The 17255-nt window shown below is 42.0% G+C and overlaps 1 protein-coding gene across 2 annotated transcripts in view; it reads right to left on the bottom strand.

The window, feature by feature from the left end:
• The window catches only part of LOC137322062 (probable E3 ubiquitin-protein ligase HERC1), a 317287-nt gene that overhangs the window by 237588 nt on the left and 62444 nt on the right, over positions 1 to 17255 (bottom strand). For both annotated transcript variants that reach the window (XM_067985131.1, XM_067985126.1), the window contains exons 17-24: positions 16617 to 16808; positions 13378 to 13590; positions 11093 to 11266; positions 8579 to 8690; positions 7539 to 7665; positions 3148 to 3304; positions 2371 to 2653; positions 1207 to 1300 (exon numbers count right to left, since the gene is read on the bottom strand). In XM_067985131.1, coding sequence (XP_067841232.1) covers positions 1207 to 1300; positions 2371 to 2653; positions 3148 to 3304; positions 7539 to 7665; positions 8579 to 8690; positions 11093 to 11266; positions 13378 to 13590; positions 16617 to 16808 — 1352 coding nt within the window. The remainder of the gene's footprint in view (positions 1 to 1206; positions 1301 to 2370; positions 2654 to 3147; positions 3305 to 7538; positions 7666 to 8578; positions 8691 to 11092; positions 11267 to 13377; positions 13591 to 16616; positions 16809 to 17255) is intronic.

The raw sequence follows: 17255 nt of genomic DNA on the forward strand, positions 1-17255 counted from the left end.
GGGTACAGAGAAGATTTACGAGGTTGTTGCCAGGACTAGAGAATTTGAGCTATGAGAAAAGATTGGATAGGCTGGGGTTGTTTTCTTTGGAACAGAGGAGGCTGAGGGGAGATTTAAATGAGGTGTTTAAAATTATGAGGGTCCTAGATAGAGTGGATAGGAAGGACCTATTTCCCTTAGCAGAGAGGTCAATAACCAGGGGGCTTAGATTTAAAGTAATTGGTAGAAGGATTAGAGGGGAGCTGAGGAAAAATTCTCTCACCCAGAGGGTGGTGGGTGTCCGGAACACACTATCTGAAAAGGTAGTAGAGGCAGAAACCCTCATCGCATTTAAAAAGTACTTGGATATGCATTTGAAATGCCATAACCTACAAGGCTATGGACCAAGTGCTAGGAAGTGGGATTAGACCGGGTAGCTCTTTTTCTACCGGCACAGACACGATGGCCTCTTTCTGTGCTGTACATTTTCTATGTTTCTGTTTCTACCTGTGATACGTTTACAATCATTATAAAGAAACACTGGGGAGGTCGCAGTAAATTGAAAACAGGCTAGGGGGATGCCCATTTCTGAAAAGGATGACAAAGCAAATGGAAGCAACTACAGCTCCATTGGCCTCACCTCAATACCATGTAAAATAATGGAATTAATTATCAGTAGTAAAGTTGAGGATTATCGGTTCAATAAAAACCTAGTAAATAGCAGTCAACATGAATTCAGAATAGAAGATTTTGCCTGACCAACCTTCTTGGCATGATAGTGAAAACTCCTGTGGTGTGCCTATACTTCCAAAAAGCATTTGACAAAGTTTCACACAAAAGACTAATAGTTAATCTCATTGCAGTGAGGATTCATGGTGAACCTTGGGAATGGACATAAATTTGGCTGACAGATGGTGGAGTTATTGCAGAATGGAGGGAAGTGCTGAGTGGGGTACCCCAAGGGTCAGTACTGGGAACACTACTGTTTCTAATTTAGATCAACAATTTGGATTCAGGAATTCAATGCAAATTGGTTAAATTTGCAGATAATGCTAAACAAGGAGGGGGAATTGATTCTAAGGCAGCAAATCAGTAAATATAAAAAAGGAGGTAGGCAAGTATTTAAATGTGCAGAACAATAGATCAGTTAATATGTTTTAGCACTACCGATGGGCAGTTTTCAAATGCCTAGTGATCTACAACTTTCTAGAACAGTGCAACACATACTTCTTTATTCACTTGTTTCCTTGCATCAGAGTCACTTTGATTCTGTCTGAGTCTTGCCCGAAATGATTGTTCCTCTTGTGCAGAAGTTCCTTTCCTATGCAAAATAAAAATGTTAATCATTTTATTTAAAATACTTTTTGAAGAAAAAAAGTACAATAGCATCTAACTTATATGTTCCAACTGTCAAGCATATATTTGGGCTGGAACAAAAAGGGAGAGGAAGTCAGCAGAGCTAACAAAAATATTGGCCCCAATATTTACGAGGAGGGAGCGGGGGAGAAACCCGGAAATCCCAGGGACGGAGAGGTCCTGCCAAATTTAACGGCAGGACCTCATTGTCGTTTCTTAATTCCGTTTCCCACCCGGCAAATTGACAGGTTGGCCAGTTGATGGGCAGGAAGCCAGTGGTGGAAGGCCACAGCTGAGAACCATTGGGGACGGTCCCTGGCAATCGCGGCAGCAAGGAGAGGCCGCGATCGGTAGAAGGAAGGCCAAAGGTTTGCTTGAGAGCCAGGGGCAAGCACTCCTGCTCCTCCTGGCTCACAAGGAATGCTCTTAAAAAGCACTTACTTTCTGTAGCGGGCTACTCCCGTCTCCATTTCACTGCCAGGTTTCCTGAGCCCTGGGAAACCCGGCCGGCAGCTGTTAAATTTAAATCAGGCTGCCAATAGCACTGTTGGAGCCTGATTTAAATATTATAATGAAGTGTCCTGCCTCCCCAAGATGGGACACTCGCATGGCTCACAACCTGCCGCCATAAAAACGGTGGCAGGTACATACGTGGCAGGTTGGGGACGCGTTTCCCCAATTTAAACTTTTAAACCCTCCCTGACCCTCGTGTGAAGGTAAATATCAACCCCATTCTTGCCTATAGCTTCTAAACTATGGAACTTGTCACCTCCCCCAGCCATCACCCCCCCCACCCACCCCACCCCCTACAACCAATAGGCTTTTAAACGCCATGTTTGGCATTGCACAACCACAGCATTATTTTCCCCACCCCCCCAAGAGAAAGTGCCCTCCACGATTTGTTTGAGAAACTGAGACCAGAGCGAGAGCAAGAGCGCAGAAGCAAGGAAAGGAGGAAGGAATAGAAAGAAATGAGGAAGAAAGGAAAGGAAGCAAAGAAAGGAAGGGGGAGGGGGAAGGACTGCAATGACTAACCTAGCTTTAACTAATACTGGCTCTTCTTGCCATCCTTTCTCCAGCCACATTGCTCGTACTCCAAGAATGAGGAAGGCACAGCGTAAAATTACATAGTGGCATGTGGAGATAAAGGAATACTGGTCTTCTGAATCCCTTCTTCTTTCTTTCTGAGCAGTTTCAGTTTCTGGAACTTCTGCACTGCCTGTACTGTTAGGCCGGGTACTTGTGCCCGAGTATTCATATACAGTTTCATTTTCATGGTGACAAGCTGCTTTTCGAGCTAGGAAACACTCCAAGACCTCTGCAACATGGGGAAAGAAGAATTAACATCTTAGATGTACATCTTAATACTAGCTTATTTACATATAATTTTACAACACAAATTATATTAGATAAGTAGCCATGTTTTCTTTATTTTTTCCCCCCCCATTTTAAATCATTGTACCAGTATTATGGAAACTTTAAGGCACATTTCACACAATAGCTTTCTTGATTTGCTGCATTAACAAATACATATTTTGTCTACACAGATCCCAGTTTAACAGTCAAGGAATGCCACCATTATAAACCCACAATAAGAAAATAAAATGTTACAATGTTTTTGAGGGACATTAAAAGGCTGAATTGTTTCTTTGTTATGTACAAGATGTCTTGTTTTACGAAAGCTTTCTTAAACATTTTGTGGATGTTACATTTATGCTTGTAGGTTTATAATTACAGTTCTTCTGAAAGGCAAATTCTAGATCAAAAAGGTTACAAAGTTGGCAAAAATAAATGCAATCTCCGTTTACACACTGCTTATCTTTGGGAAATCCTCTGTATCCAGAAGTACAATCTCCCTTTCCATATTGTACTGAGGTTCTTCTGATTGTCTAATATTCTCAGTTTGCTCAGCAGAAGTGCTACAGCTTTCTTGTGGCTCATCCTCAACATTATCAGAGACATCTGAAAGCTAAAAAAACGACAGACATATTAATATAGAGAATAACATACTATTGTTATCGGATGCAGTGCATTTAATTATTACTCTTTAGGTTTAGTACTTTCTCAGTAGTTATCCTCCTCAATCTTTGATTAGATTGCTTTCCAATTAAGAAAAACCACAGGGTTCCTGATCTGATGAAGAACTTTTTAGTACGGAGCCCAAGTCTTAGGCCCCACAACATCAGCATTTTTAATCGGAGAGAAGGGGAGAGGGCGAGTATCAATAGTGTGCTGGAAAATCACCTCTATTTAGTTTACTTTACACAAATAACAAGAGGCAATAACAAAAATGACCATATGATGTAGTATGAAAAACATTTTATATATACCCACTAGTCTCCTGTGGCATTGCTTGCTAGAAGTGAGGGGATAGTGTCTACCTCCTGAATTTCTCAGTTGTGTGCTATTTTATGTCTGTCTTTCTCCTCTGCATCTCTATTTTTCTTCTATCTTGCTCGTGCTTTGATTCTTCTCTTTCATTTTTCCTTTTTGGGTGGGAGGGAATGGTGGGCATAGTTGGGAAAGGGAGCTGCTGAGGCCTGCAGGTCATATTTTCCAGTGTCGAGTGCAGGGAAAACATGGCTTGTAGGTATCGACGACTCTGTTCACAAGTCCTACCACTTTTCTGTCATTGCTGCGGCTCCATAGACTTCAATGGAAAAGAAAATCAGGCGGGGTGTAAAGCGGGCTGACGATTTGCTATCACACATTTTGCGCCAGCGCTAAAGTCAAATTCCACCTCCATATTGTCATTCCTAATAGTTGTACTAACAGTCTGCTTTGCTTTGTTAAAAAACACAACCAGGAGCCAGTGTATCTTTTATTTGAATGACAAAAGGCTCGTGAAATTCAAGTATTTTAATCAGACAGAACTGGGAAATTACAGGCCCATTGGTTTAACTGCAACTTATGAAATTCTAGAAAACTAACAGCATCTGAAGAGTACGTATTAGAAGCAGAAACAGAAATCTTAACATTTGTAACTTTTGTCCAAATATAAGAAATTAACTGAAAACCTGGAAAAGAAAATTGAAAAAAACACACTCCTGCACAACAGCAACATGCATTTCTACAAAAAAACAATGGACATGATTTTTACCAGGAGCCAGGAACTCAGCGGGTGGGTAGATAATCGCGTGGGAAATCTGGAAGTAAAGTGAGCACGTCGGAACCTGCAATCGCAACTCAATCAAAGGCACTTAATTTTACTTCCGGGTTTCGCGTCTCCAAGCTCCACAGTGGGTGTACCGTGCACCCAGATGATGCGATCTGAAGTCCACCATTTAACGGGTCAAAGCAAAAATGGATTTGGGAGGAGAAAGGAGGAAGTGAAGCGATGGATGCATATAGTGGAAAGGCAGCACCCAGGTTCTTGGATGCGTCGCTTGAGGTACTGCTGGGTGCTGTGAGGAGAGAGGTCATCTACCCAAGTGATCAGAGGAAAAAACCTGGTTCTGCCACCAAGGTGGTGGTCCTCGGATTGCTATGTGTGTGCAATCGATTGCTCCCTGCACTCGTGGGAAGCCAGCCAGAGAGGCGAAACCCACTGCTCACTCATTCTGGCTGATGTCGTCGCAGGGGAAGTGCATATAATCAGGTGCCCTGGCAAAAAAATCATCTGTCACCTGCTTTATACACTTATGTGCAGATGATTGAGAGACCCTGGAGATGCTACCGGTGGTGCAGTGGTGACTTAACTGCGACAAGCAATGCGTGGCCACCACGCCCAGCCAGGAACAGCTCTTCATGAAGGAGCACGCAGATGTCTGCGACCATCTGCCGACTCAATCTGAGCCTGCGCTGGCACTGCTCCTCAGAGGTCCAGGAAGCTCAGCATCTGTCTGTACACCCTCTCAATTGGGTAGTGCCTCCTGTGATCTTGGCCCCTCTGTTGATCCCCTCTCTGCTCTTCTCCAGGTGCATTTTGAGCACCTCTGTTTTGTGCATCAGCAGATCCCAACACAGCACGATGTGACTGACGTGGATGTTCATTTTCCTCCTACTCAGATGTCCTCTCAAGATCAGAATGGGTGGTGCAATTTATATATTTGTCAATTTGAAAGGCTCCAAAGTCTTCCTAAGGCTGTCTCAACAAAGAACTCTCAGTCTCAACACTAGAAGTACTCTCAGCCGGACGTTTGCCTGAGAGAACAGAGAGACCAGCTGGAACGGTTCAGTTTTTAGTCAGATGTGTCAATCACAGGTTTAAAGGGCCAAATCAACTTCTGCATGAATCTTGCCTCCGTTTCACTGACGAGATTGAAAAGTCACGGGAAACCTGTGCAGGTGAGGTTCAATCGTTTCACACTTAGAATCCACAAAAAATTAAGAACCTCAACTATTTCAGTGAGGTAAATTGCCCCTTTAACAATCCACCCGTCAGCATTAAGTAGGGACGGAACTTTCAGGTTTTGGATATGCGCGCGCATCCAAACGCGCCTGGGTTAAACCCGGAAGTGGGCGCTTTGGAGCCGGGTTGCAGTCACGCTTCAAACTGCTGGTACTTTAACCACCCACCCGGCTCCAACCCACCGTTCTTTGGGGTAAAAATTACACCCAGTGTCTCAAAGCATTTCACAAATAGTAACAGACAGGGAACTCAGCCATGGAGGGAGTAATTAGAAGGGATAACTAAAGGTTGAGTCAAAAGGCCAGAGTTAGAGGTCCCAAATGTACAGTAGGGGATAGTGGGGGTTAAATTGGAGAACACCTGAAAACGGGCACGGGGATCACGGTACGTGATTAACCTGTGTCCGTTCATAGCGATGCAAGCAGTATGTTACTTTCGAGCTGCCTGCTGTTTTAAACGATTGCTGCGTGCAGCCAGCACTACCTGCACTGTTGATTGCCTGCACCCATCAGAAGGGGGCCCCAATATCACAAGTGGCTCGTGCTTCTTAAAGACAGCCTGCACCTCTTAAAGGGGAGGTGTATTGTAGCTGCAAGAAGTGGTAGGAGTAGTTTCAAAACTGAATCTGTGCTGTGATACTTTGAAGAATGGCTGCGCCTGGGAGAGAGCGTGCACTAAGGTTCTTTGATGAGGCACTGGAGAGCTTGGTGCAAGAGGTGGAGAGAAGGAAGGGCATCCTGTATCTATGGGAGGGCAAGAGGCCCTCCAGGCATATGCTGAAGAAGCAGTGGGAAGTAGGGGAGGAGGTCAATGCCAGGAGCATAGCTCCAAGAACATGAATGAAGTGCAGGAAGAAGTTCAATGATTTAACATGAGCTGTCAAGGTGAGTGAGTTCAAGTTTCAAGTGGCATATCATACCAACCGCACAACTAGTCTACTCCACTGCTCAATTCATTAAACTCCCATCACCTACTTACCAACAATATCTTTCAGTCGGTTCTCAACGTTCAAATCATACACTTTATCTCACCCTCACACACTTAGCACTGTTGCAAGCCTCACACCCACAATTCACAGTTCACACACACCAGTGGCTATTCAACCATGACAGCCACATCACCAAAACATTTTGCAGGACACTCACTGACACACTTCCCTCTTTCTTGCAGGAGAAGGTGGCGCATAACAGGAGGCAGTAAGTGGCAGTGGGTCCATGGAACACGAACCTGCTGTCCTCTCTCAGGATGACAGCATTCCTGCTCCCTGCTCCCATCCCTGCCACTCCACCAGTGCTCTTGCTGTTGCCCGACAGCCAGCCAGGACACTCCCTGTAGAGTATTGAAACTTTATCCAAGTATAGGAAACCTCGAAAAACATGTACAAATGCACCAGCATCAAGAAATAATCCAGCAACTAACTTGTAACTCATGCATGATCCCTTTAAATACTGCTGGTAGCGGGTCCTTCATACCCTTTAAGTCATGTTCAGCTGTGTGATGTTAAGACAGTGCATTGAATGGAGTGTGGAGCTCCAAAATAGCAGCAGTCCCTTTAAATAAGCGTTGCACACCGATTCACGTGATAATCTTCCTATTCTGCATGCTGCTGGCAGTCGTTAGGTGCATGCGCGCAAACGCCTTTACCAAGATGGCGTCCTGTGCACTTCCCGTTGGAAGTGCACAGGACGCCATTTGAGGCTCAGTTGGCCAAGTAGCGCCGAAAAAAACGGGCGCTAAACGGCCCAATTTCACCCCAATAATTTGGTGAGACAACATTTGTGCTCCAAAAGTAAGATTTGTTGGATTACAAACTGAATAACATGGGGATTACACAAAACTAACATTAATTTACCTGTCTGGACCAAGTAGGCAGCTGAACATTTGCAGTATTATAGACAACGTTCTTTTGAGCCAGGAGTGCACTTCTAACCTTGTAGACACATTGATATACTTCCACAAGTCTCTCATTGGGCTGGCATCTGCAAAACAATATGGAACATCTGGCAAATAATTTGATTTCTAGTGAAATTCCAAATTTTGTATGTGTCAAGAATGCTGAGTGTGGAAAACATATCCGTCTGTACCATGTTTCTCACACAAAGACAGATCAGATCACTGGCCGAATAAAAACATTGTTCATTTTTTAAAAAATTCCTTCTGCTCTCTAATTTTATCCCTCATCACTCCTTTCCTAAAGTGGTGAGTTATAGGGGGTTATGGTTCTGTGTGGCTGGCAGCCTTCCAGTAGTTCATCCAAGTCGCCATTCTTTATGAACGAGCCTGGACTATGAATATCAATAGTCTACTTGGCCATTATAAAGGAGCTCAACTTAATCTGTTCATTCGGTCGCATTACTACGAAAGAGACTACAACTCACGTGGCTTCAGAAATAACTTATCTCTCAGAGTTAAAAATGTCAAATTTAACTCAAAAGCAAAATACTATGCATGCTGGAAATCTGAAATAAAAACAGAAAATGCTGGAAAAGTAACAACTCTAACATCTTCCAGTTCTGACGAAAGGTCTTTGACCTGAAACGTCAACTCTGTTTCTTTCTCCGCAGATGCTGCCTCGCTTGCTGAGCTTTTCCAGCATTTTCGGTTTTGTCGTCAAATTTAACTCATCTGTTCACTACATTGAGAGTCAAAATTTAAAAAGATTAAATGTTAAGATTACAATAAATTCTAATCTGTTCAGATATTTATAGCAATGAATTTCTATTTCTTGGATTGATACCAGTCCAATGGTTTACTACAAGGTTCAAAAATTACAATTTAAACTTAATAAACTTTAAATAATTTCCATAATCAAATTATAATTCTTTCCTTAATATTCTTAACATTTTACCTGCACCTTGATCCTGTTTGTTATAAATAGGTTATTCAAATTACCGGTCATCTTTGCAGGCTTCTTGCAATAATCCTGTGTGCTTGAGTAATGCTGCAAGGACAAATCGGGACACTGTGTCCAGCAAAGGATCTCCATTCGCACCATGTTCCCAATCTGAAACAAACAGGAATACTTCTTACATAGTCCCATTAAAAAAAACACTTCACAACTACTAATCAAGTTAGTTGTAAAACAGCAGCCTTTTTAAAATTTATTTTTGGGATGTGGTGATATCTCTAGTTGCCCAGAAGGCATTAAGAGTCTACCACATAGCGTGGAAGTGGAATCATGCGTCAACCAGACTGGGTAGGAGTGGCAGGTCCCCTTCCCTGAAGGATATTAGAGAATTAGTTGGTTCTTTATGATAATCATGCAGCTTTCATGGTCATTTTCTGGTGTCAGCCTACAAATTACCATATTTATTGCATTCAATTTCACAACTTGCCAGAGTAGGATTTAAACTCATGACCTCTGGGTTGCTCGTCCAATACTATAACCTTTAGGCTATTGTACCCTTACAAGCTGTACTGAAGGCTTTTCAAGTTAAAGTCTGGTAATGTAGAATTGATTAAAATAACTTCATTTGAGACTGGCACTGTGGAGAGGAGTGGGACACTCAAGTCACTCTGACAAAAATATCAGAAGTTTCAACTGCCTCATGATCAACTTAATAGGCATTTTTGCAAATTGGAAAAGCACTCAAGGATTTTTTTTTGAAGAGACAGGCATCTCATTGATCCCTGAATTGCAACATTTCATAAGGAAAAAGATAGATAAACTTAAATTTGTAATGGCAATAGCAATAACAGCAACACGCATTTATATAGCACCTTTGATGTAGAAATATGTCCTAAAGCACTTCACAGAGGTGCAAGGAAGATGAATGGCAAGCCAAAGGAGATATTAGGAGTGGTGACCAAAAGCTTAAAAAGGAGAGGTGTGGAGTTTAGTGAGGAAACGGCAAAGAGTGGGGTATATATGGCTGAAGCCACAGCTGCCAAAAGTAGGGCGAAGAGAGGGGAGGGTGTGCACAAGAGGCCAGAGTTAGAGGGAAGGAGAATTCAGGCTGGGGGATGGGGGGAGAATGGAAGGGGGTAATAGGACTAAAGGAGATTGCAGAGATAGTGAGTGGTGAGTGATTTAAAGTCAAGGACAAGAATTTTAAAATTGAGACATGGGGGACTGGCAGCCAGTGTAGGCCTGCAAGGAAAAGAGTGATGGAGAACTTGGTGCAGGATAAGATACATATGAAGGAGTTTTGGATGAGCTGCAGATTATGGAGAGTGGAGGATGGAACACTGCCAGGGGACCTTTGGAGTAATTAAGTCTGGAGGTGAAGGTGGTACATATGAGGATTTAAGCAGCAGATGGGTTGAAGTAAGGGTAGAGGGGTAGAGGCAGGCAAAGGTATGGCGGTCCAGAGTTTACTGTTACAGCCTAAGAAAAGACATGCTTTGAGCTTTACACTGAGAAAAATAGATCTTAATGTAAACAATTTTGAATTCAGTATAAACAAAATAAAGCTCAACAGTTCTAATTAGCACCTTTTCTTTCTTTCTCTCTCTCTCTCTCCCCCTTTCTACTGCCTGTATCAAAGCAAAAAAAAAGCACTTGAAAGCTCTAAAAAGGTTCTAAACTGTGAAGAAACAGACTTTGTAGCAATTTGGAGGGTTAAAATGAGGGGAATATATATATTTGTTTACACGGAAGATTGGGAGGCTGTTGAATGCACAAGAGCTACTGACTGAAGCAGAAACCACTTCAACATTTAAGAATAAGTTAGATAGGTTGAAGAAAAAGGGAATAAAGGGATATGGATACAGAGTGGGCACATAGGATTAGGACCACTTCTCGTTTGGAGGATAAACACCAACATGGACTGGTTGGGCCGAACGGCCTCTTTCCGTGTTGTAATTTCTATGTAATTATGAAATTTAGGCCAATCAGTTGTGACACAGAAAATGTGATGCCAGAGCGAAAGAAATGATAAAAAATATAAAAATAGGACATGACTAGAGAAAGAGAGCGAGAACGTAAAGTCAAAACATAGCTCAAAAAATAACTGAGCAAAGGGCCTAAAATACACCTGAACAATCCGATCATGGATCTACCTCACTCCGGAGGGAAAATTCTGACAGCTGCTCCTCGAGTCCCAAGGGTAAATCGAGGAAAATCCAATTTAAGTCCAGAGTTACACAATTCAACCCTATCCTCCACTAACAACATTCCCCTTCCTCCCAACAGCATAGGATCAACGTGTCGCAGGAAGTACTTTAATTGCCATACTAAATCCATGCCGATAACCATCTACACTGTTCCCAACCAGCTATAAATCCAGCTCCTTTTTAAGGAATTAACATTGAAATATTTCATAATTAAATCAAGTCTGTCCAAAGTTAATCTCAACCAACAACTTGATCTGCTGTGAATTATATCAAAATACTAACTAACATTCAGAAAAGTTAGGAGTGGGAGAAAACAGCATTAGATGAAACTACACAACAGGTGAAAGTTACCACTGCTGATGGCATGGACCTGCATTCTGCTCCAGATTTTGTACCCTGGCTCTATTGAAGTACCCAGTGCGATGTCAACAAGTGCTGCAGTGTCTTCAGAAACTCGGAACTCAAAAGACTTCCGTTCCACAGAGCCAGACAATGCCTTCCCAGTGAGACTATTCATGTATGCATCTGCAGTAAGAAAGAAAAAAGCTCTTTGAAAAATACCTTAAAATAAGAATTTTTAAATCTACTGAAAAAAGTATCTACTTTGCAAACATTGTGCACAATAATAAGCATCTTTTGGGTTAACATAATGCACTCGTCAGTAAGAATTTGTTTGTTCCTCATTTAATATATTACAGAATCAAATACATGGCCGTGAAAGCTTACACGTTTAAGAAAAAAAATTAACAAAATAATTTTAAAACATAAGTATGTTACACTATAAGAGTAGGGAGGTCAGAGGTTATATTCTGGATGTGCACAGCAAGCAAGGTGTGGACTACCCTGAATATCCTGAAACATTACATATGCATTAAGTGCTAGAGGAATGCCTTGCTCAGAGCTCAAGGAATAATTAGCTGCACTCTGCAGGATAGGAGGAGGAGGAAAGGTTCCAGGAACACACATTATAGCAGGCGGTCGTCCCACAGTTTGAAAGGGCCAAGACAAGAGAATTGGATCATACTGAAGAGGGAAGAGGTTGGGTGACCACACACAGCAGGAGGAGTCAGGATAGCTGTAGGAGTCTGGACTTTTTCAATACAGTGCTCAATGCCAACAGGAACCTTAAAAAATTACTTGACAGAACCACAAACTGTCATCTGGGGAAATAGACTCTCTCAATAGAGGGAGGGCGCACAGTTTAGATTTAACTACTTCATACAGAGTGTAGTGAATGTGTGAAACAAAGTATGCGAAGTAGTTAAATCTATACTCTGGGCAATGTCAGTAAATTCAAGAGAGAGCTGAATAGTTTTTTTGTGAAAGAAGTGATGAGGGGTACAGGTGATAGAATACAGTGTACTTTTTGAAACGAGCAGTCTTACATTTATTTAATACTTTTCATATCCTCAGGACTTCTGATGCCACTTCACAGCCAATTAATTTATTTCGAGTGTAATCACTTTTGTTTTTGTAGGCAAACATGGCAGCCAATTTGTTGTACAACAAGGTTCCATGAAAAGCAATGAGATAAATGACCAATCTGTTTTTGGAGGTGTTAGTCGAGTGATAAATGTTGGCCAGGACTCCTTGCTCTAATTCAAATAGTGCCATGGGATCTTTTACATCCACCTAAACAATGGGTGTCTAGAACGAGGGGTCACAGTCTCAGGATATGGGGTAGGACATTTAGGACTGAGATGAGGAGAAATTTCTTCACTCAGAGGGCGGTGAACCTGTGGAATTCTCTACCACAGAAGGCTGTGGAAGCCAAGTCACTGAATATATTTAAGAAGGAGCTAGATAGATTTCTAGACACAAAAGGCATCCAGGGGTATGGGGAGAGAGCAGGAATATAGTATTGAGATAGAGGATCAGCCATGATCATATTGAATGGTGGAGCAGGCTTAAAGAGCCGAATGGCCTACTCCTGCTTCTATTTTCCATGTAAGAGCCCCAGTTAAATGTCTCATTCAAAAGTAGGCACCTCCCATAATGCAGCACTCATTAATGACTACACCAAAGTCTAGATTAAGGGTTTAAGTCCTGTAGTGGGGAATAAACCCTCAACCTTCTCACTTAGGAGATGAGTGCTACCATTGAGCCATGCTGAATTTTGGGACCAGGCATATGAACCACAATGTTCTTTTCCAAACCTACACGTTCCAATGCAATCCAAGAGAAGAAAGACTTTAACATTATATAACTAAATGAAGTTTCTAGGATTAAATAGAGAGGTGGAAAAAAGATTTGGAAAGTGCTTTTTGTTCAAATACTTCCCTCGTGTCCATCAAAAAAGATATGCACATATCAAAATATCTTTAAATTTTAAAAAAATGAACCTCCAGATTGGACTTTATCACTAGGCATCTGGTGACATCACTGATGGGGAGCAGCCCCATGTATTGGCTCCAGTCAAGCAGCTGATCCAGGAGAACACATCAACAACCAGTTTCTCAAACATAAAATCCTTTGATCATCAAAACAAGTAATTTTCATTAATAAGAGTGTAGGTGCAAAGAAAATTACACAGAACCTATAGTACTGAATTAAACCCTCTAGTAGAAGCTCAGTCAAGACACAGTCTGTTGCATTTTTTAAAACGGTACAAGAGAAGGTTAAAAATAATAGCCTACCAAGTTGTTCAGAGTCAATTTCAAGGCCATTGCCGAGGAGCTGGCTTTGTAGCCAGTACGCCGAGTTCACTTCTTCTGGTGAACAAAGAGGACCTTGCAGCATTTCTCCAAGACATTGCCCAACAGTAAAGGAAATGGTTCGTTCCATATCAATGAGCCAAATCCAAGCCTTAACATCTGCAGGAATGGATTTTTCTGAATTGTTTCCAGATTCTAAGGAATATAAGTTATGCACAACTTACCTTACTGAATTATAATATGCATGCATTCTGCTAAATTTCTCAAATGGTACACAAGCCAACATACTATTATCTCTGACTTTCTAGGAATCCAAAGCAGCAGCTCAGCACATGGCAACAGTAGTCATTACAATATAATAATAAAACTACTATATTTATTGACAGATTTTTCCCTGACAAACTATCTAGGCTCAGGTTGAACATTTTATAAACGTTGAAGTCTGATTATAATAATTGTGAAATGATCCATTAGCCCCTTGAGCAAATGTTATGGAATTTTATAATTGGCCAGAATTAATTATGAATTAGTTATAAAAGAAATGATATCTGACTTTAACAACTTATCTTTGCTTCTCTTTTATCAGGAAAATTGAAGACCCAGAAATTACTCACCTCGGGACGCCATTCCATAATGGCGTTCTCTCTCTCTGCCGCGAATCGATGGAGTAAGTTCACGAATGCGCACTAAAACCCGGAAATTGTGAACTTGCTCCCATTGGTTCATTGATGGTTTGACAGGTTCGAATTAAAAGGCCACGCTACACTACACTCAATAAAATCACGAAACATTCGTAAATTTACCTATCTGCCCAGCTAGAACGAAGATACTTACAACACCAAAAGGTACCCCGGAAAATACCAGCTCTACACTACTTTTTAAAAGCGTGATGGCTGTTAATAACTGCAAGAAAACTAAAAATTAAATTTTAAAAATGTGGAATGTCATATTACTCCTTTAATTATTTGGGTACAAATTTTTTTAATTTAAACATTTTAATTTTTTTTACTTATAACTTCTGTCTGTTTGATTAAATTAAATCATTTGCTTGGCTTTTTATAAGATGTGTTAAATTTTTATTCATGCTGACATAGGGAAGTTTACTTTAAATGAATGATCTCTACTTGCCTGCTACTGGGCAAGTGACTTCTCTTCCTGACAGATTCTGTGGGTGTGGCTTCCATTCCCAGTCTATCCCATACTTACGTTGATTTGACAACGCACAGTTTGAGAAAACTTCAAGATGGTGAAAGTTAATGTCGCAGACCCAAAGTATATTTGTTCCTTTTTCTCGCAGGATGTGCAGAGAGCCTTGCCATGCTGCAATGCGCAATTTCTGGCCCATCGATGCACCAAAAGCCTGCCCTTGTAACTGTACCACCTTGCTGGCCTCTGCTGAAGGCAGTGAAGATTCTCCAGGCTCCCTTACTTCATTGCCTCTAACAAGATGTTGTAGGGTGAGACTTCTGTCCCTCAAGATCTTATTGCCAGGCAATGACCATCTCCAACAAGAGAGAATCTAACCACCTCCCCTTGACATTCAATGGCATTACCATCACAAAATCCCCCACCATCAACATCCTGGGGGTCACCATTGACCAGAAACTTAACTGGACCAGCCACATAAATATTGTGGCTACAAGAGCAGGTCAGAGGCTGGGTATTCTGCGGTGAGTGACTCACCTCCTGACTCCCCAAAGCCTTTCCACCATCTACAAGGCACAAGTCAGGAATGTGATGGAATACTCTCCACTTGCCTGGATGAGCGCAGCTCCAACAACACTCAAGAAGCTTGACACCATCCAGGACAAAGCAGCCCACTTGATTGGCACCCCATCCACCACCCTAAACATTCACTCCCTTCACCACCGAATAGAGGCTGCAGTAACATCCATAGGATGCACTGCAGCAACTCGCCAAGGCTTCTTCGACAGCACCTCCCAAACCCACAACCTCCCAAACTCATGACCTCCAACCACCTAGAAGGACAAGGGCAGCAGGCACATGGGAACACCACCACCTGCACCTTCCCCTCCATGTAACACACCATCCCGACTTGGAAATATATTGCCGTTCCTTCGTCGTTGCTGGGTCAAAATCCTGGAACTCCCTAACAGCACTGTGGGAGAACCTTCACCACATAGACTGCAGTGGTTCAAGAAGGCAGCTCACTACCATCTTCTCAAGGGCAATTAGGGATGGGCAATAAATGCTGGCCTTGCCAGCGACACCCACATCCCATAAACGAATAAAACAAAAATACATCCAGTGACACTGCAGCAGCAGGAAGCTCCCTCGGGTGCTGTTTGGGCTGAGCACATCAATGCGGCCAATGCTACTAATACTTCAGTCTGGCTCAGCTCCACGCCCTTTGCCTGACTCCAAGCAACCACACAAGCTTTCTCCTCCTGAACCACATTAGTCATAAGATCCCCAACATTCAAATCACTTCCCAACAAAAACTTGAAAAGTACAAGCTTAGATTTGTGTCACCACAAAAAACAAGTGACAATCTGGTCGTGTTTTGGAGAGTAGTACATCAACTGAGCCGGTGCAACCTTGAAGGCAGGTCATCTAACCTTTAGATAACGGTTATTCCTCATCAGTTGTAGTCGTACTCGTGTTAGTGTACACAAAGTGTCATGCAGCTCTTTGGTATACTACCTGTTCTCCATGACTGGATGTAGGAATATCATATTCCTTGCACAAGGTGTTTCTGCACACCTCGGAATCACATGCCTCATGACTGGGTTTGGTTTCCCAAATAGGATCTGACTCCTTGCCTATACTAACGATTACCAACACTGTGTCCCAATTTGTTACAGTTGAAGCACCCAAGATCTCTGCCATCAGCCAATGAGGCCATATTCTGTGACACACCTCCCCAGTTCTCAGCCATGATTACACAACCTGGTTGGGTGGGTCTTCCACCAGCTGACCAGTGGGAGGAATATGATACTGGCAGTGTACACTGCCTGTCTGGGACCCACACAGTAGCTGCCAGAGACCAGCAGCTACAGCATAAGGGCACTTAAATCCTTTGGTCTGGATAACAACCTGATTTCCTACCACTGAACCAAACTATTTTCTTCTAGCCCCTTTGCAATTTTTTTATATAACACAGCAAAAATAGCAAGCCTTGATTGTAGCACCTGCTATTTCTTTTGAAGAGAATACTTCAGTAAAGTGACAGAGAAACCAGATTAAATAACCACACTAACCATGCATCACCCATTCAAGTTCCTGCTCCTCCAGTAACATAGCAGCTGGTAAAAGCCGATTTAGACGATCAAGAGGTTGAAGCAGATCTAGAAGATTGCCCAGCAAAGGTCGTACAATGCTAACAGGTAGCAACAGAAGGGAGTAGATCACCTGACACAAAATACTTCCAGCTGCAGAGTTAAAAAGAATACCTAAAAGAAAAATGTATTTAAATGAAAACAAGATGTTGAAGCAGCAAAGCTTTCAGTAGTCACCAATCAGAATGCTGACTTTTATATCTACTACAGTTGGTTTCTTTTTCTTTAATTAAATAATACTGATTAAAAAACTGAACAACTTAATCATTAATTTAGAATACTGTGCGACAAAATATTATTAAGATAGAATATCTGGAATGCACTGCCTGAAAGGGTGGTAGAAGCAAATTCAATCATAACTTTCAAAAGGGAATTCAATAAATACTTGCAGGGGAAAAATTTGCATGGCTATGGGGAAAGGGCAGGGGTGTGGGGCTAATTGGACAGCTCTTTCAAAGAGCCAGCACAGGCACGATGGGCCGAACGGCCTCCTTCTGTGTTGTATCATTCTATGATTCTATTTCACGCAGCAGTGTAATCTGGCAATATAACTTAATTATA

This window comes from Heptranchias perlo, chromosome 1 (genome assembly GCF_035084215.1).
Source record: "Heptranchias perlo isolate sHepPer1 chromosome 1, sHepPer1.hap1, whole genome shotgun sequence".
NCBI classification, from domain to species: domain Eukaryota; kingdom Metazoa; phylum Chordata; class Chondrichthyes; order Hexanchiformes; family Hexanchidae; genus Heptranchias; species Heptranchias perlo.